Consider the following 19,396-nt stretch of genomic DNA (forward strand, 5'->3'; position numbering starts at 1 on the left):
TACCATGTTGTCAGATTCTAAAGCTGGCTATTGATTGTTGGACTAAGGACAACTCCTATAAGAACTGCGTCCCGAGCAGCAGAGCATCGTATACCAATGCCTGAAAACCCTGAGTCTCAATCACAGCACCAAAACTGATTTGATTGTCAGCCGGAACATCGCCCGTTCGTCCATAGCTTGGCTTACCCATGACATTTAATGCCCTCCATCAATCTGTCAGCAAGCGCCCATAATCTTCGCAGCTCGATGCCGCCAAAGTGAGGTTGGCTCCGTATATACTCCCACGCTTGGGCTGGCGTCATCTCCCCGTCGAAGCAAACGTGCGGAGAGAGAGCTAGGATCCGTTCCAAGATATCTCGGGGTGCGTCTTGGTACGACGGAATACCAACATGACCTTTCTCGTTCGATCGGGATTGGTCTGCATATAAAGAGATAGTTCTCGCCGACACTGTCAAAACGTGACCCGTTGAGTCATCAGGCTTCTTGAGGTCACCATGAATATGTTCAAGGCAAGGACTTTCAAGCCTTAAATGGAGTCAGCGAATATGCAACTTACTAAGACGAGATTGTCGACTTAAGATCGACGCATTGTGGCATGGCTGTGCTCTCACCTTAGAACAAACTCCATACCTGCTGCGATCAAGTCAACCTCGCACATTCGGTTGTCGTCAAAATCATACATATTAACCGCTCTGTTAGTCTTCAACCACGGAAGCTCTGTTCCTTGCTTTTCGGTGTATTGGTGACTCGACAGAGCGTCTGTTGCCGTTTGGAGGTCATTGGCAACAATATCAGCCGTCGTGTTGAGTTCCGCCTGGAGTGGGTTTTTGTCAACCGTTCGACCGTCTTCTGATTCTTTTTCCGAAGTTTTCAAAAGTTCGGTGGCTCTCAATCCGGCCAAGAATTCGCCCATTCTAGAATGAGATAAGTTGTGAATCCCACCGTCATTTTTGCTGGTTAAGTTGTCCCCGAAAGCGGCAGGAATACCGATACCATGGCGAGAAAGCATCTCTGTTAACGACTCGAGAGCAGCGTACATCTGCTCGCATCGGATCATAAGTTCAGCCTCTCTGTTTCGGGCTCTTTCGACCTCTTGTTCGAGCGACTTGGTGTACTTGTCCTTGCGGTCACGGTACGACCTAAATACAGAATTACAAAATCGCCTCAGCGCTGATACAGATGCATTCTCATACCGTTGTGCACTTCGAAGTTGTGCTCGCCGCTTCTCCACGGGGTCTTTCTTGGCCTCTGCGACGCACTTAGCTTTCGGACAACGATGTAGTCACACACAGAAAGCTGCACGACACGCGTGCGCATTCCTGTGCTGGCTCAATTCCATGGACGAACCTCCAGGATTGAAGATACGGAATATCTTGCTGCTCATACTGATGCAAATGGACAACACGGAGCCTGGGATTGTTTCAAAAGATCGACGGATAGGTGAAGCTGTGTCGTACAATCCAGATTGGAGTTCTTGTTCTTCGTGGTTGAGATTGTTGTTGTGCAGCAATGATTGAAATTTCCCGACACTCTTAAAGTGCATTGTTATTGACTGACTGTCAGCTACGACTGCTCACCATAGTTCCTCACTTCAGATGGCAGTTTCAGATCCTGGGGTGGTCTCGGATGTTCGGCTGACGATCAAATGGCCCACTTGTTTCATTTGGCGCGATGAGAATATCAAAATTGCCTCTTCTGGTTAGATCTCACTGCATGTCAGACGAAAAGGAGCGCTTCATGGAGGCTGTAGCGTCTTGATAACCTTGTTTAGTGGACGCAGGCGATGTGGAATCAACCGTTTGATCTTGTGGCTCCCTTTCAGTGGTGTGGAATCTACTGACAATGACTGAAGCAAGTACACTGGGAGAGCGACGTAAAGCTGAAGGGACCATGGTGAAAGGCATGGCTGTCAGGCCTTCCCCCGGGTATTTGTTCCTTGAAGCGCTTTCGTGATGCGGGTTTCGAGATGTCAATCGATGTTTGGATGCACACAATAAAAGATACTGTCATCGAATCTTCCCAAATAGGAAATGGGGATTACCGCATCATTTTGCCCTCGCGAAATGCGCGAACATTGGAAGCGGCAGCGACTCAATAGGATACCCAAGTACTTGTTTGCCCTTGGAAACCTCGCATTATATATTTCTTATATTTCCTTACTCTTTTGTCGAAACCATCAAGACTCTACTCAGCTCGTCCATTTCTACAGATAAACTACTTTTTGCTCATGTTTTGGTGATTATCAACCCCCACAACCTACCATTCCTCGCCTCAACCATCCATCACAATTAACTATTTACCCCATCCCCAACATGCGTCAGCACATGATTCTCTTCCTTTGCTTTGCTTCATCTATATCGACTGTTTGGGGAAGAACGATGGCCTGTAAGGCTGAATCTCGGCCCGGAAAAGCTATCTACACTATCACCAACGATCAGACCAACTCTGTGATTGCCATTCCAATATCCAGCAATGGCATGCTTTCAAAGGGAGCAACATTCTCAACTGGTGGATCCGGTTCGAATTTTCTTGATGGCACAGCAAACGAGCCAGCTGCTCCTGATGCTTTAGCATCTCAGTCGGCACTTACTATTGCAGGCAATGTAACAACGCCGATTCACATTCTTGATTGTTAGCTTTTGCTAATGTCAGTCTTACAGAGCTTGTTCGCCGTCAATGCTGGCTCGAACACGGTCACAATGTTCGCAATCGACCCGTCGAACCCCACCAAGCTCACCATGATGGGGCGCCCAGTTGCGGTTCCTTGCCAATTCCCCAATACGATAGCAGCGTCAATGAAACACAATGTTGTCTGCGTCGGCTGTTCCGGGAAACAGTCTGGAGTCTCTTGCGCTGAGTTTTCCACAGATGGTCTGAGATCCATGGATACTCTTCGGCCCGTTGAACTTAGCCAGACTACCCCTCCCGTCGGACCTACCAACACCATATCTCAAGTTTTCTTTTCCAATAACCAGGACATCCTATTCACTACAGTCAAGGGTGATCCGTCTCAAAATAAGACAGGGTTTCTTGGTGCGTACAAGGTTAACAGCCAGGGCTCTGTTGAACATGATGGAGTGCAATCGTCGCCGAACGGTACTGCAGTTTTGTTTGGTTCGTCGACGATCCCCAGAAGCAACAATCTCTTTGTCACTGATGCTTCTTTTGGTGGGGCGATTTTGTCCATTGAGTCGAAGACGAACGTTGCTTCTGTAAAGGGGATGAGCGTTGTCGGCGGACAGAAAGCAACATGTTGGGTCGCAGTTTCTTTGGCCACTGGCAGCGCATTCGTCACTGATGTTGGGACTAACAGGTTGATCGAAATGTCGCTGAGCGATGCAAGTATCCAAAGTATCATCGATCTCAGCGCCAATGGTGATCCAGGTTTGACTGACCTGAGGGCGGCTGGCCACTTTGTGTATGCGCTGAGTCCAGGCAACGGAACAACACAGTCTGCAATCACTGTGGTTGACACCGCCGCGAAGAAACAAGTCCAGCATTTTGCACTTGGACAACTCGGCGTTGGTAAAAGTGCCCAAGGAATGGCGGTCATGCTGTAAATATTATATCATTTTGTATTCAGTAATTATTCTATGACGTTTGCGTTGCATTTTGAGTTATACTGTCGTCCAGAAGGGTTTTCTGTACCATTCACATGACCCAAATCTGCTGCGCTATTCCGGTTGCGATGTCTGCCTAGGCTGGTAGGTCGATGCTAGCCTCGTTGAAGTGAATCAAAATGGACCATCACTTTAACGCCAGATTACAACGAACAGTATTGCAATTCTCTTGGGGCTAACAAACATCCTTAAGAACAAGAACAATCCCTCCCATCTCTATCAAATAACTATGGCCGTTCCCAGTTCCACCGACCGTTCATGAAGAGCCACTGTTGTCTACACACGAGAAGGCACCCCCAATCAGGCCGTCGGCATAGGCATCAATGATGTTTTGAACGACACCATAAGTGCCGCCGATAGTCAGGAAAACGGCCAGCAGAATCATAAGCCAGTTCAGCCAGTACACCATGGCTTGCCACCAGTTGCCCTGTCTGTAATGCGGGTGGTCGAAGATCCATAAGTAACCAGGAAGACCGAGTGCCAGAGGTGCGAAAGTTAAACTTCCTGCTAGCGCCAGCAGATAGTTGAAGATGGGGATTCCAGATGCCAAGAGGAATGAGACCACGGACATTCCGAGGGTGCACGCAAGCCAAACAGACCAGTGAATGACCGAGTTCTTCTGTAAATGAACAGAATCTCGAAGGATTCTGACAAACAAGTACTTGGCTGCGACATGGATGTACAGACACGCGCTGACCATCAGGCCGATCAAGCCAATACCGTACGAGACTTTCTTGACGGTCTCTCCAGCACTACCTAGTGAAGGAGAGGCAACCCACTGGCCGCACCAACGATAGACAACAAGTGAGAAGGTCAAGTAGGACGCTGTGACAATACCCATGCAAAGGTACACAGCTTTATTGTAATCCTTGGGTTTCTTCATTTCCGAGATGACGGGAAGGAACGCCGATGTTCCTGCACCAGAGCAGAAGATAGTTGCAACACTCGTGATTGCGGTCACGAAATTGGGGTTTCCGATGACATGGTAACCTAGGTCGAAATCACCTGTCTTTGGGGCAGCGGCAGGCCTGTCGACTTGCGTGACGGCAACACTGTAACAAATGTTAGTGGAATTTTCGAAGGCTTTGGAGCGCAGACGGCAGGACCGATACACTAATAAAGAAATATGATCTGGGTTGGGAGGAAGTGAACTTACACCACGATGAAAACGGCGATATACACTGACAAGAAGCCAGCCCATGTCAACCATGCAATCTTTTCGAATTTTCGAGCACTTGCGAGAATAAAGACACAGGCAGTGGCCACCAACATGAAATAGTTGGTACAGATGGCGTGGTTCGAGAGTGCATTGAAGGCAACTGAGGTGCCAAAAATGCCCGATGCGCCGACGATTGCATATGTGACGAGGAAGAGGACTCCGACAACTTCCTTCAGCCAAACACCACCAACGACGTTGGCCATATCCGCGATAGAATGACACCCAGCATGGGCGTTGCGGAAATTGCCCTGGATAATGGCGCAATACGTGTTGAGAAACTGCCAACCAAGAACATTAATGGCACCGGGCAGCGCACCCAACACGAACATGGCTGAAGGAATTGTGAGAACACCGGTTGCGAAAATAACTTGGATTTGTTAGCTACACCTCTGCTTGCCAGGCGGATAAGTGGCTAAGGCTTTCTTACCCTTCAAGAAGATTACTGAGGCGTGTATCCATCCCACAGTACGGAAGTCGACCGTCCCTTCGCCGCGCTTGAAGACTTCAAAAGCATCTTCAGCATTCTCGAGCTTTCCCGCGTCGATGCTACCGCTGCTCCGGGCCGGCGCCGGTGTTATGGCATCGCTCTTTTCAGAATTGGTCTGAGACATTTTGACGGCGGTTTCGATTATTGATGCGGGTTCCGATTCCAGCTGAGTGGTCGCTTCTACAGAGTCCGTGGCGTATCGTATGACGGATGAGCCGCGGACATTACCTCAATATAAGATCGTCCCTGTTAGTTGAAGTTGGAGCATCTGGTAATATCGACTGTGACGAGTGAGATGAACATGAGAGCCTGGCGTGGCTTATCTCCTAGCGGCACAGATGTTCCGACGCAAGATAGCTGTCGAAAGGAAAGACTGTCCAACCCCGCGACGAGCTCCAGATGCCGCTCCAAGATCGTGGGTCGCCGACCCATGGCGACACCCAAAGTCAAAAGCGCGTTCAGGGGTTGGATGTGCGTTTGTGGAGTGCCAGTGGGTCAAAACAAGGTTCCTGCGATAAGGTTGGGGTATTAGTGACAACTTGGGGCAGTTGTCGAGCCCATGTGCCGAAGTTGGAGTCTAGAAAGCTCCGGGCTTGGAAATAGATATACCCCAAAGCCATAGGTCCACATTGACTGATTTGACTAGAGCATCATGAGTGATAAGCGCGGGGTAAGTTGACGAGCCTTGGAGGCATGTATGTCAATGGACTTCATCGACGAGGACTTACTCCAAGCGTCTTGCAGTAGGATACAGAGCCAAGTCAGTAGAGATGTCCGCCTGAAACTCCTGGCTAAGTATATTTGAACATTTATGGCTAGCGCCGCCGGAAAGATGAATCGTGGAGTCATAAGAGCAGTTTACCTCATAAGTTTCTCATTCCCTTACGCAGGCTCTTTGAAGTGGAGGTGATGTGCTAAACAAATATGGGAATATGGAGGGAAGCAAGGTGGAATAGATAGGCATGAATGTTTTGTGGAGTCGAGAATTCGGATATCAATTTTCATTACAAGAGTAAACTCAGTATCTATGCTCCTACGGCTTCTTTCTTCAGCATGGCGCCAGGCTCTGCAGGCATCACAGCTCCCTGTGCCGGTGCCGTCTTTGCCTTGAATTCGTCGCAAATTTGCTCCATTGTGACGAATTCCACCCCTTCGTGCTTCTTCATGTGTTCAATGAGCCTCTCGTGCATGAGCAATGCGTGAGGACGACCAGATACGTCCGGGTGGACTGTCAGTGGAAAGATGAACTCGTCGTACTCGCGGTAGAAATAGTCAAAATGATCTCGCCAGATATCCTCCACATCCCTGGCGTTGACGAATCCGTGGCTGTTTGGCGCATCTTTGATGAACATCATTGGCGGCAAATCGTCAAGGTACCAATTGGCCGGGATCTCCACGAGCCCTGTTTCTTGTCCCCTTACAAGAGGCTTCATCCACTCGCTAGGTTTCTTTTTGTAGTCAATCTTGGTCCATTCATCGCCAGTTCGTAGATAATACGGCTGACAATCGTGGTGGCTCATACTGTGGTCGTATTCGATACCATAGTCGAGCAAAAGCTGAGCCCCCTCCTTGCTTGTTTCCCACCATGGAGCGACGCTACCCCTCGGAGGCTTGCCCGCGAAGTCTGTGAGCATGCGATGTGTCTTATCAAGGATTTCTCTTTGTTGATCGATGGTCATATCTGTCGGATTCTCGTGCGAATAGCCATGTAGCCCGATTTCGTGGCCGGCGTCTCGCACAGCGGCCATGTCCTCGGGAAAGGTCTCGAGGCTGTGTCCTGGGATGAACCATGTAGCCTTGATGTCGTACTTGGCGAGGAATTTGAGCACCCGTTGGACACCTATCGTTCCAGCAAAATAACCTGGAAAGTTCAATCGTAAGCTCAAGTAGGCCACGCATACCCGACTACCTTAGCTCCCAATACCTACTTACCTCTGCTGATATCGTTGGACGAATCTTCTCCTCCATAGGATCCTAGCCATCCGGCGACCGCGTCAACGTCGACGCCATAGCTAACGAGAACACGCTTCTTGCCCATTGTGAGTTGAGATTGGATTTCTGTGCGATTCTTCGCCAGGGAGGGGTGATACTCTCAAAGGTGGAATGATCTCGAATCGGTTGATAAAGACTCGTGCGGGGTTCGGGGAAAGGCAGAATAAAGGAAAAGGGTTGCTGCCACGCTGCGAGCGGATTCCTCTTAAACAGTCAAACCTAGTAGCGGCTCAGTCGGTCATGTCACTGAGGGGTATTCATCATCTTATCGGGATTCATTATGCTATCAATTCTGCAATGCCTTCCCATGCCTTGGGTCGCTTATCGCGGGGTAGCTTGTGTGGATTCACCTCCTATGAAGGTAAGGTTCAGAAGCAGGGATCTCGGACTGGGTAGATGTCTATTGTGATACCTTTGATTGGACAGCAACCATTGGGCATTTAACCACTCCATCCAGATTATTTCAGCGATCACTTGTATCCAGTCCTTTTACATAGCTGTGGTATTGAAAAGGAGGGGTATTGTCTAAGAGGGGCGAAGGACTTCATCCGGTCGCGGACCTGCCGCAGTATGGTCCTGTTGGAGACCTAAAGTTTTTGTGTAATAGAGGGTGGATTCGTGGCGTGGGCGACAGATTTGGAGGCGAACTGGGAGGTGCTCGAGTTGCTCCAACGGCTCGACTTGACCCCTCTTTAAGTCGGATGATAACGGCCAACAACCATCGACAACTCTTTAACTTGAAGCCTTCAGGAGCTTGGCCACCCGTGGAATAAGCCCGTATAGAATAGAACTTGATCGAGCCCTCCATTGTCTGAAGTTCTAATTCAACTCCATATTCCAACCTCAAGGGCCTCATTTTTTGCACCAAGTAAACATCAAGAACAGCAAATTTGATCCGCACCGCAGTCCGTGTTCTAAGCCCTTGGCAAACCTCAACTGCTCTCTTTTAGAAATCATGGCAAACCCCATCATTCCTCCGGTGATGCGAGCAGCTCAGATAAAGGAAGTCGGTTCTCATGATGCATTATGCTCCAGGAGATAGTTCAGGAAAAGCTAATCAAACCATCAGTACAACAAACCATATGAGCTAGTGGAGAGAGAAACTCCGGCCATTCGCAGCAATGAGCTACTTATCAGAGTTCATGCGGCCGGATTCTGCCACTCGGATCTACAAGTTTTACAGGGACAATTTGAGTCACCGTTGGGCATGATCGCATCTCATGAACCTGCCGGTATCGTGGTTCAGGTTGGTAAAGACTGCAATCAGAAATGGAAGGTCGGTGATAGAGTTGGGGCTCTCAACTACAAGAACTCATGCGGCAAATGCAGTGGCTGCGGTCTGTCACTTCGCACTAGCAGGAAGCATACTCTGGACCCAAGATTCTGCGAAAAGAGAGAGACCGCTGGTTTTCATCATGATGGGGCTTTCGCGGAATATCTTGCCATAGATCCGGAGACCACTGTCGGCTTACCGCCGACCCTATCTTTCGAGCAAGCGGCGCCATTGATGTGTGCAGGTGCTACAGTTTGGGGCTCACTCGAAAAAGCAACAAGTGAGCTGGAAGCAGGAGAAACTGTAGCTATTGTCGGCATCGGAGGTTTGGGTCATCTCGGATTACAATTTGCCAGCGCCATGGGTTTCCGCGCCATAGCGGTCGACAGCCGTCCGGCGGGGAGGCAGCTTGCTACTGAAATGTTCAATGAAAGTCTCAGGCCGGTGCTGGTGGTGGATTCTGGCTCGGAACGTGCGACTTCTCAAATCCTGGACTTTACGAACGGGGAGGGCGTAGCCGCAGTTGTGGTTTGCACAGACTCACTATCAGCCAACAGTTGGGCATTGACGATCCTACGAATTGGAGGGGTCATGGGAGTCCTGGGCTTGCCTGCTGAGAATTGGAGGTTTGACTCTAGTGTCATCGTTTTCAGAGAGCTCACGATTCGGGGGAGTTATGTTGCGGGTAGAGAATCCACCGAAAGGATGATGGAGGCTGTGGAGAGAGCCAGCATTAGGTCTCACATCACTCTGATGTCGTTTGACGAGATCCCGGGCATTGTAGTGGCTTATCAGGATAGCGGATTTAAAGGCAGGCTTGTGGTGCGCATTTCGGAGTAAGGATACCCTATTAACTGAGTATGTTAGCAATATCGAACGTTGTCTTGTGTTTTGTGCATTACAATTAGTTGTTTCCTGCTTTTTCGAACAGACACCATACGGCCCTCCACAATCTGGTCAGGGTCAGCGTGAGAGTTACAATGATGAAAGGTCACGCGATTTTTCTACTAGCTTGGCGGCCGGTTAATTGACTCAATCTATCGTGATGGAGTTCAAGGCTGATTTCTATCTGACTCCAATTCTATCTTTCTTGTAACCGCTTTGCGGACACTGAGTTGTACCAGCGCTCATTAGGGTCATCCTCATTCAGTAGTGGTGGAGTTGGGGTCGTTAGACGTTGTCTCCAAATTCTCTTTACTCAATCTTCGTATTACCCCAACACCATTGTGCCCCTCCCTCCACAATCTCTCGTGCCACAGTAGGTTTGTGTTACTGGGGCTTGGAGGCACAGAGTAGCGGGGGCATTCTACGGATATTGCCATCACGTTCGTTGATGTCGACTTCATTCTGTGTGTCATCGGAAACCCGCCTTCGCCACAGATTGACCCAATGGCCCGCGGAAGAGCCCCCGACAATTTCTCGTGGGTTCAGCATGGATGTTACTTTCGAGCCTTTATGAACAGCATGCTGGCTAACCAGTCGTCACTACAATCAATCGAAACGCATCGGTGACCAGCGATCCAACAGAACACCGTCGACGATTGCCACCTCCCATCATGTCTGTTTTCTTCAAGGACATCTCCACGTAAGGACCAATCTCATCCTACCTGATGCGGCCTGAATGCTGACAGGTACGCCATAGGGAGAACCCCGTGCAGAAAGGCGACGTCGAGAAGCTGCTCGAGCCACTCGGTTTGACGATCAAGGCTGAGGAGTCGGCCGACTACCAGCGACTGCTCGCTGCGGTGCACGATTGCGCTACCCGTATCGATAGTCTTCCAGACTACCAACCGGCCCCCGACACGAAACGATACCCCCGAGAGAATGTACATATACCCACAGCAGAAGAGCAAGAGTTTGGGCATGCGTGGGCACATCGTTTCTTGATTAGGGGAGATAAGTCAGCTTCTGGTCCGTCTCAGGTATGCCTGAAGGGAAAGACTGTATGCTTGAAGGATTGCATTGCCGTAGCAGGCGTTCCACAATTCTTCGGAAGCGATGCTTTTCCTCCTTGGACGCCATCGACGGATGCCACAGTGGTGACACGAGTTTTGGATGCCGGAGCCGACATTCTGGGGACGGCTACATGTGAGCACTTTTGCAACTCCACAGCATCCTTCACCAGCGCGCAAGGCACAATCGAGAATCCCTATAAGGAAGGCTACTCCACCGGTGGCAGCACCTCTGGGGGTGCCGCCCTTGTTTGTTCCGGAAAGATCGATATCGCGCTAGGCACAGATCAAGGCGGCAGCATCCGGGTTCCAGCTTCATTTTGCGGCTGCGTCGGTGTGAAGCCGACTCACGGTCTGGTGCCTTTCACGGGAATTACTAGCGGTGATGCTATTGATGACCATGCAGGGCCCATTTGCCGTTCGGTCACTGAAGCTGCTGAGTGTCTTGATGTGATCTCCGGATACGACGGCATCGACGATAAGTCTCTAGGCGCTGCGGCTCATGGCTCCTACAACTTCTCTGCTGCTCTGTCAGCGAGCTCCGGTCGTTTGGACGGAATCAAGATTGGCCTTCTGAGGGAGGGCTTCGATCAAGAAATTGTCGACCCCAAAGTCAAAGACCACGTCCTTTCGGCCGCCCGGAGACTAGAGTCTCTAGGGGCAATTGTCGAGCATGTATCCGTCCCTCTTCATCTGGAAGGCCCTTCAATATGGACAATACAACAACGTATTGCGGGCTCGTCGGGTATGCTGGGGAGAGCTTCGGGACACAGAGGTCTTGGCCTGACTGAGTTTGAAAAGGCACGACTGCCCTGGGTGGATTCGAGCTTTCAAAAGCTTTTCCCCTCCACAAAGAATACCTTCATCAACGGCTTGTATCTTTCGGACAAGTTCCCGGGTCTCTACAGCAAAACAGTCAACATCGGTCGGCAAATCAGCGACGCCTATCAGAGCAAGTTTCAAACGTACGATGCGATAATCATGCCAACGACTCCTTTTGTGGCACCACGACATGGGCCTCGAGATTCTGTGCTGGGTTCATTTGAACCCACCATAGGACTGACCACCAACACCGCCGTATTCAACGTTACTGGACATCCAGCAATGTCAATACCCGTGGGATTTATTGCCGCCAAAGATGACGCGCAGGTCTTACTTCCGGTTGGCATGCAAATTGTCGGAGGGCTATGGCAAGAGAAGAAGATCCTCACCATTGCACATGCATGGGAGACCAACTTCGACTGGAAGAGCGTCACGAGCACTCCCGAAGCTCCTGAATCTGTTCCGGATACTCTCTCAACGGGCTCAAATGTCAAAGTCAATGGCAGGACGATGCCTGAGGTTAACGGCACAACTTCACCAAGTCTTAAGCGTGTGAAGTTGGCCGTTTGAGAGCCTTACGAGACCGAGTCGAAAGGGCTGCATTCAGAGCAAACTATCTGGGTTTGGAGCCTGTGGCGCAAGGGGTCTGATGTCTATAGCTTCAAGGTATCTAGCATAAAGTAGAAGGAAGTTGTCGGGATCTCTCACACCATCTCGAGCTGAGCCTCGGCCTCAAGGACCTAATTGCCTACTACCTTATGCCACACACACAGTGATACACATAGAGACACTCGCTCTCTCTTGGCTCTAGGTATTTGCTTGGTCCACCACGTGTCGCCTGGTTCCCCAGCAATTCCGCAGTTGATACACAAGGCTCGGTCAAGCACTTTGGGAATGAACGCTTGCGGCTCAACTCATCCCAACAAAGGGTAGACCCGAGTTGGCTTGCCCGCCAGAACACCTCAATTTCACTTCCCCGCACCACCAACGGCACTACCCGTATGGTCGTAACCAAAGACACCTTGCCGCTCGGTCACCGCGGCGAGAGGGCTCATGCTGTGCCTCGCTAATGTTAGAAAGACAAGTATTGATCAAACGCAGGACTGACATTGGTCGGCTCGCTTCTATCCCTGTCTCCCCACAAGAACCCCAGCAAACGGGACATGTTTGGTCACACAGATAGCTCTCCGCCCGGCCATCGTTTGAATGAGCGCTTCCGGAATGATTCACTTCATTCCATCTCCACCGCCGAACAGTCGCCAAATTCTCCCAGCTGACGAGTGGACAAGCACAGCCCAACACCCTTCCCAAAGCTGCTCCTGGCGGCTTACTGCGTCAGGAAACAGACGGTAAAGGCCTGCCAACTTGCGCACACATCCGAGACAGAAACATGGTCCGCAAAGGAAGCCCCAAAGTTCGGACTGGATGCATCACCTGCAAGTAAGTCTACTAGGCGTGTCAGGCTGTCAGCCATCCAGGCTGTGCCGCACTTACGGGGTCCATATATCTCCATCTGATCAGCACCTAATTGACGGTCTTTAGAGCCCGCAAAGTCAAGTGCGACGAGGCTAAGCCGATATGCAATCGCTGCACCAGTACAGGCAGACGCTGCGATGGCTACAGACCCGCTCGTCAAGGAACCGTATCCCTACACCAGCCAAATCAAGTCTTCCCGGGAGTCACCAAGGTCAGCGAAGGTCGAGCTCTACAGTACTTCTGTGAGATAGCGGGACCAGTCATGTCAGGAGCCGTGGATCCCTATTTCTGGACACACGTCGTGATGCAGTTCAGTAACTTCGAGCCGGCCGTCAGACACGCCGTCATTTCCATCAGCAGTCTCTATGAAGAGGCTCAGGGCAATTTTGAGGCTACTGCCACCGTACGGCACAGCAATCAAAATTTGGCCCTACACCACTACAATGCCGCTATTCACGAGTTGAGAGTCATGGACTCTCAAGAAAAGCAGCCCATAATCTTGCTTGTTTGCGTTCTCTTCATCTGCGTGGAGATCATGCGCGTCAACAGAAAAGCAGCACTGCAGCACAGCAGACATGGTGTCGAGATACTGAAGAGTATCTCTCCCGACTACATGTTCTCGTGGACCATGGAGCACCTCCTACCGATATTTCGGCGGCTTAGCGAGTTCGCTCTTTTCTTCGGTGAAGAAGAGTCGGATTTCCCTGACATAAGGGCCCTAGAGGGACCCATGCCGCAGTTCTTTCTCACTTTCTCAGACGCACAGCTCATGCTCGATGTCCTCTTCAATCGAACAGCAGAGTTCATGCGTTCACAGCGCAATTCACAACGAGCCGCTTCAAAATCGCCTGGACCCGATGATACCGGAACACCGCCCCCGAGTCTTCTCTCTGAGCATGCTGCCATCAACGGTCTCCTAGACCAGTGGTTCAAGCTTTACAATGACTTCATGGCTATCAAACCCAAGGAAGCACCTACACAGAACAATCAAATCATCAGCCGGTCAGACTCAGATAGGCCAAAGATGCTGCAATGCTTTCTCTTGACTCGCTATGAGTGCTGTTGCATATGGCTCAACATGGCATTCGATACAAGCGAAGCCGGCTACGATAGATACATCAACAACTTCCGAAGAATCCTAAAGCGGCTTCTCTGGCTGGAAGCCGAGGTTCCAGATCCTTTACGTTTCAACACTTCAAAACATCCACACTTCATCTTCGAAGCTGGCTTCGGCGCCATGCTATTCTTTCTCGTCTCATCTTGTCGTGATCTAGAAACGCGACTGGAGTTCCTACGGCTGATGCCAGTGTTGGGTCTCCCGCGGGAAAATCTTTGGGAAGCAGACGTCTTAGTCGCGGCTGCAAGGAAAATCATTGAGCTCGAGCACGACATCAAATTGGATATCAGTGGGCGGCCCGTGTCTTCACCATCGTTTGTGCAGCCTCCCGGGGAGATGAGGGTGACGGACCTGTGGACGGAATCTCAAATGAGGCCTGACAGTTTGCAAATGGACGATCAAGGTGTATCTCATCGAACGATACAGGTTGTGAGGCGAGACTCCAAGGGCCAGACCTATCTTCAGTCCGAGGATCTTGTCGTCAATGGTAGGATGACTGGGTAGCGTGCTGTCAAAGGGACTCAGATCGTAACAAAAGTCAACACTTTGGTATGAAATCTAACAAAGGTCGGCTTTGCCGGCTATGCGGCTTCTTCTGTACCTGCGTTAGAGCCTCGACTGTTCAAATAGGAAAAGGTCCTATCAGCATTTCACAGTCACGATTGTGGAAAGTGTTACCACGAAGTAGTACGGGTGTGGCCGTATCCGATGAAATTTGAGTTGCCATTATCAATTCTCAGTTGATGGTGTAGCCTCCGTCGACGACCAGAGCATGGCCTTGGATGAAGCTGGCTTGGCTCGAGCACAGGAATATTACTGCGTTAGCCACCTCCTCCGGTGTACCCATACGCTTCATCGGCGCAATGTCGATTGCGGGCCTCAGTCGTTGTACCAACTCTTCTGACGCTGTTGTCATTGGCGTGGCGATGACCCCCGGGCAGACGCAGTTGACTCTGATCTTGTCTTGCGAATAGTCAATGGCATCTGACCTCGTCATATTGATGATGGCGGCTTTGGACGCGCAGTACGGTGCTGACACGAAAGCATTATGTGAGTAATCGTGCGACACAATCTATTACCTCAAGGAGCGGCTAAACGTACCTGCAGCCGGTCGCGCCACAATGCCGAGTTGACTCGCAATATTGACGATGGCGCCGCGTTGTTCTGGATGCTCTTCATGGGGTTGCTGTCTGAGCATTTGGCTCAAGACCGTCCGAGATGCCAACCAACTACCCTTGTAGTTGACATTGGTAATGAGATCGAAATCGGCTGTTGACGTTTCGTGTGACCGCAGTGACTGGCCCAGGATGCCGGCGCAGCTTACTGAGTAGTCGATGCGTAAGAACTTCTTGGCAATATCTCCAACGAATGAATTGACAAAACCTTCGTTCGAGATGTCGCCTTCTTGACTAAACACCTGTGCCTCTGGATTGATTTGTAAAATGGCATCTCTCGTATCTGCGAGTGACTTTTGATTAAGGTCTGTGATGGCAATTCTTGAACATCCTGATCGCGCGAACCCCTTTGCGACTGCAGCACCGATGCCTAGGTATTAATCGAGTTAGAGCTTGAAGGACGCGACCATGAGCTTCACAGCGCCATGTAAATTGTGACTCACCAGTCCCTCCTGCGCCAGTAATGAAAGCAACTCCAGGAAATTTGAACATGACGAGAGTTTGGTAACTATGTCTCGAGACGCATAGGTCTGATGTATCTCCAAATCCAGCTCTGCTCTGATTATAGATGTAGGCTTGACAGCAGTCTCGATGGTTGAATCAGCATTCGGACCAGTTCAATGTCTCTTGGTCCACAAACACGTATTTGGTGGATACTGCGGGGAGAGCAAACAACTTCCGAATAACTCAATGTTACGGTTACGACTTCGGAATAAAGCAGGGAAGGCCGACCTGTCTGTCTCAAGCGAATGATGATCATTAACACCCTCGACATTACATAGACTCCAAAGGCTAATTCCGTTAGATAAGGGCGTTGGGTTGCAGGGTCACAGGGTCGTAGAGAGCCAAGGGGGTGTCTGATTACGAGTCAGTCTCCAAAGATAGCGGGCGATCCAATCCACGGCAGTTGGAGTTATCTCTGTCAAGCAAGACCCACAAGCAGCTGCAGTCTTCTCCAACATAAGCCTGATGGATGCCCCAAAGCCTCTGCTCTCCAACTTACCTGGTCTCCCTCAACTCCAACACGCAAGAAGCCCGAAGAGTCTCGCGAAGCGAAGGTGGGAAGGATGCTGTCCCACAACGGCACGAGCTCGCATCCACAGCCGCACCCGCAGCCGCAATCGCAGCCGCTTCACCAGCAGCAGCCGCAGCAGCAGCAGCTTCCGCGACCACACTCGACTCCAGTCAAGCGAAGGAGGCGAACCGGTCACGGCCCTGATGCGCGGTCCTGTCCTCACTGTGGACGAACGTTCAAGCGCACCGAGCACTTGGAGCGCCATGTGCGAACGCGTCAGTCGTCCCCCCTCCCTCAGCTTCCTCCAAGTGTTGGAGTGATGTTTGTCTGGAGTCAACGATCAGCTACCCCTCCTGCTGGCGCTACACTACTAGCCCATTCCATGACCAGACGCTCGGGATACTGCCACGTGCTACGATGCTAACCGGCACGTTCTTCCAGATACCAAGGAGAAGCCATTCATCTGTCGATGTGGAGCTGCCTTTGCCCGGCGTGACTTGCTGACCCGCCATCAGCGGATCGCTTTCCATGAGGATGGATCTGAGTCTCCGGGGGTCCCATCGGAGCCGGACTCGGGGGAAACCCATGGGCCTGTTGAGGCTGATGTGGCTGCTGCCGTCTCCCTCTCGGGGATGAGCGTGGACCACTGGGCACAACAGCAACAACCACCTGCACCGCCGTCAGAGCTGTATCCCATGGCCGTCCCACGGAACGGCGCTCTCGTAGATGCCTCATATCAGCAGGCTCTGCTTGGAGATCAATTCTATGAAAATGGTTGGTTGATGGCTCGAGTCCGCTTTTCTGACTTTTGAAAGCTAACGCAAAAGTATTAGGCAATCAAGATGCTGTGGGATTTGACGCCCACTTCAGAGAGTTTGCCAACTTTCTCGACGGTGTTGGGCTGCCAGCGGAATGGAGCCCCTACTTTCACGGCCCTGACAGAGATCACGAGGTTACCGACACAACGGTGAAAATGTCCAGAGAAGGGACAACTACGCCGGGGGCCCGTAATAGTAGAACTCGACCGGGGACGCCTTTTAGTTCGTGGCTACCATCGGCGCCCACTGGCAATCGGATATCTGAAACCTTGCCAGACACAAGTGAGTGTTTATCAAAGGCTCGCGTATTGTCCAAAGCCATCTTAGCTGACATGGTAAATAAGACCCGCGGTCTGTTGACATTGATTCGCAACCGTACCGTATATCAGACGAGCAGCGGCATCGTCTGAACAACTCCATTGAAACATTTCGAGACATTCTCGATCCAGATTTCAAGTTCCCATCACGGCACGCCTTATCGCGCTATCTAACCTCATTCTTCGAGGGATTCCACTCGCACATGCCATTCATACATACGCCAACATGGCGAGTCCCTGAACACTCCATTGAACTCATTCTCGGCCTCGCTGCAGTCGGCGCCCAGTATTGCTTCGAGCATCGCATGTCCGAGAGACTTTTTCATGCGGGCAAGACTATTCTCATGGAGAGGTTGATGCACGAGTCTGAAACATTTGGTCCGAATACCAGTTCATCTCTGAATTTTCACAACCTGACGCCACAACGCCGCGCCTCGCAAGGTTTCCGGGAGAGGGACTGGGGTTCTTGGGAACCAATAGAGACAGTTCGGGCCCTGATTGCCCTCATGGGTTACGCCACTTGGGAGCCCAAAGTGTCACTCGTGCAGGAAGCGTTTGCTTTACAGGCACTTCTGGCACAGATCCTTCGAGAAGTTGGTCTTTATGAAGAGGATGTCCCTCAACTTCCTGCCGATCAGGCCACCCCGCAAGCCGCCTGGCAAGCATGGGTGCGACAGGAGTCTACGCGCCGAGCCAAGCTCATTGCCTTTTCCTTCATGCACACTCACAGCATCGCATATAACGTGTATCCTGTGCTACGCAGCAACGAGGTTGGTCTTCGACTCCCTTGCTCGACTGGAGAGTGGAAAGCGCAGTCGGCGTGCCAGTGGCAGACCGCTCGCCAGGAAACTGAGAAGCAACAACTGTACTTTCAAGACGCTTTGTCATTGCTATTGAGGAACACAGACGGGACTGCTCCCGTTGACCCCATTCCAACACCACTGGGTAACTACATCCTCTTGCATGGGCTCCTCCAGAGGATTTTCATTGTCCGCGACTTGTCTTTACCAGTCATGGATCAGTCAGCGTCTCTTCCCAGCGAAGAGGTTGACAAGCTTGAGTCAGTCCCTCTTCCCGTGTTGACTCTCAGTTCGTAACGTGATACTGACATCCTGATGAAGACGAGGCCTGCGTTCCTGGACCGCAGGGTGGCAGCAAGCTCCCGAATCCAGTCTTGACCCCAACAACGAGAATGGACCTATCCCCTTCACATCCAGCTCTTTGCTCGGCCTCGCCTATGTGCGCATCTACCTTCACCTTGGTCCGTACCGACTTCTTGAATCTCGAGACCCTATGCGTATCGCCAAGGCCATCAACCGGTCTCCGGCCGTGGAGCGAAGTGGTGGTGTCATCACCGCGCTGCTGTACACTGCTCATATGCTCAGTATCCCTGTACGACTTGGCGTTGACCGTGTCGCGCGTAGCCAGGCGTTCTTTTGGAGCGTTCGTCACTCACTTTCGGGGCTAGAGTGTGCGGTTCTGCTCAGTAAATGGCTCTCATCACTCACTGAATCCGTCGCGACAACGCCTCTTAGTGGTAAGCTGATCCATGCTTGTTCATGACTATCTCTCGGCGTCCCCAGACTGACAAGAGACTAACAGACAGCGAGGATCGCATCTTGCACTGGGTTCGGTGCATTGTGGAAGAGGCGTACGATGTCGTCGATTTCGAAGACGATGAGCCCGAAACGTCAACGGATCGAGATCCCGCCTCACTGAGCCTTGCGGTTTTGAGAATATGGGCACACTTTTTCAAAAGCAACACGCAATGGCCATTCATCAATATCATCGGAAAGAGCTTGGAGAAGTACCGTGAGTTGCTTATGCGCAGCAGAAAGCAGCTGGTCACATGATGTTAAGAGACTGCACACTTATCGAAGAGATCCGATATGGAAACATCAGGAAGATGACGCAACGGTCCATCGCGAGTAGGAGGACAGACGCTGAAGCACAATCAGGATGCCGAATCAATTGAAACGCTGCCTTGAGTTTTGAAGTGGTGCGCGGTGGTGGGGTTCGGTCTCTCTCACCACAAGAAGGCTATGTGGCGCCCTTAGTGCTGACGAGGGAGGATGGCTTGGCGGTAACTTATTGACTCGACAGTCTGCCCTAT

The 19,396-nt window shown here is 51.1% G+C and overlaps 9 protein-coding genes across 9 annotated transcripts; 5 read left to right on the top strand and 4 right to left on the bottom strand.

Moving 5' to 3' along the window:
• Positions 1–55: 55 nt before the first annotated feature.
• CABS01_11114 (uncharacterized protein) lies at positions 56–1,384 on the bottom strand (the record flags this gene model as incomplete). Its single annotated transcript, XM_060544469.1, has 5 exons — positions 56–134; positions 187–525; positions 612–1,139; positions 1,194–1,263; positions 1,348–1,384. 5 exons carry the CDS (start codon positions 1,382–1,384, stop codon positions 56–58), a joined length of 1,053 nt encoding a protein of 350 aa, XP_060397717.1.
• A 994-nt stretch (positions 1,385–2,378) lies between these two features.
• CABS01_11115 (uncharacterized protein) lies at positions 2,379–3,700 on the top strand (the record flags this gene model as incomplete). The annotated part of the gene is made up of 3 exons (XM_060544470.1): positions 2,379–2,603; positions 2,661–3,556; positions 3,634–3,700. The coding sequence occupies 3 exons, from the start codon at positions 2,379–2,381 to the stop codon at positions 3,698–3,700; spliced, it is 1,188 nt and encodes a 395-aa protein (XP_060397718.1).
• Positions 3,701–3,876: 176 nt separating this feature from the next.
• CABS01_11116 (transmembrane amino acid transporter) lies at positions 3,877–5,450 on the bottom strand (the record flags this gene model as incomplete). Its single annotated transcript, XM_060544471.1, has 3 exons — positions 3,877–4,672; positions 4,777–5,206; positions 5,267–5,450. 3 exons carry the CDS (start codon positions 5,448–5,450, stop codon positions 3,877–3,879), a joined length of 1,410 nt encoding a protein of 469 aa, XP_060397719.1.
• A 901-nt stretch (positions 5,451–6,351) lies between these two features.
• CABS01_11117 (polysaccharide deacetylase) lies at positions 6,352–7,364 on the bottom strand (the record flags this gene model as incomplete). The annotated part of the gene is made up of 2 exons (XM_060544472.1): positions 6,352–7,187; positions 7,259–7,364. The coding sequence occupies 2 exons, from the start codon at positions 7,362–7,364 to the stop codon at positions 6,352–6,354; spliced, it is 942 nt and encodes a 313-aa protein (XP_060397720.1).
• Positions 7,365–8,273: 909 nt separating this feature from the next.
• CABS01_11118 (alcohol dehydrogenase GroES-like domain-containing protein) lies at positions 8,274–9,431 on the top strand (the record flags this gene model as incomplete). The annotated part of the gene is made up of 2 exons (XM_060544473.1): positions 8,274–8,324; positions 8,388–9,431. 2 exons carry the CDS (start codon positions 8,274–8,276, stop codon positions 9,429–9,431), a joined length of 1,095 nt encoding a protein of 364 aa, XP_060397721.1.
• A 716-nt stretch (positions 9,432–10,147) lies between these two features.
• Positions 10,148–11,935, top strand: CABS01_11119 (amidase; the record flags this gene model as incomplete). Its single annotated transcript, XM_060544474.1, has 2 exons — positions 10,148–10,176; positions 10,234–11,935. The coding sequence occupies 2 exons, from the start codon at positions 10,148–10,150 to the stop codon at positions 11,933–11,935; spliced, it is 1,731 nt and encodes a 576-aa protein (XP_060397722.1).
• An 820-nt stretch (positions 11,936–12,755) lies between these two features.
• Positions 12,756–14,462, top strand: CABS01_11120 (uncharacterized protein; the record flags this gene model as incomplete). Its single annotated transcript, XM_060544475.1, has 2 exons — positions 12,756–12,805; positions 12,908–14,462. 2 exons carry the CDS (start codon positions 12,756–12,758, stop codon positions 14,460–14,462), a joined length of 1,605 nt encoding a protein of 534 aa, XP_060397723.1.
• Positions 14,463–14,694: 232 nt separating this feature from the next.
• Positions 14,695–15,625, bottom strand: CABS01_11121 (short-chain dehydrogenase; the record flags this gene model as incomplete). Its single annotated transcript, XM_060544476.1, has 3 exons — positions 14,695–14,990; positions 15,060–15,503; positions 15,577–15,625. The coding sequence occupies 3 exons, from the start codon at positions 15,623–15,625 to the stop codon at positions 14,695–14,697; spliced, it is 789 nt and encodes a 262-aa protein (XP_060397724.1).
• A 575-nt stretch (positions 15,626–16,200) lies between these two features.
• Positions 16,201–19,136, top strand: CABS01_11122 (uncharacterized protein; the record flags this gene model as incomplete). Its single annotated transcript, XM_060544477.1, has 6 exons — positions 16,201–16,423; positions 16,590–16,922; positions 16,982–17,248; positions 17,311–18,343; positions 18,405–18,820; positions 18,886–19,136. The coding sequence occupies 6 exons, from the start codon at positions 16,201–16,203 to the stop codon at positions 19,134–19,136; spliced, it is 2,523 nt and encodes an 840-aa protein (XP_060397725.1).
• Between the last annotated feature and the right edge of the window lie 260 nt (positions 19,137–19,396).

The sequence above is a fragment of the Colletotrichum abscissum genome (assembly GCF_030869225.1).
Source record: "Colletotrichum abscissum strain IMI 504890 chromosome Unknown Scaffold_30.1, whole genome shotgun sequence".
In the NCBI taxonomy this organism is placed as follows: Eukaryota; Fungi; Ascomycota; class Sordariomycetes; order Glomerellales; family Glomerellaceae; genus Colletotrichum; species Colletotrichum abscissum.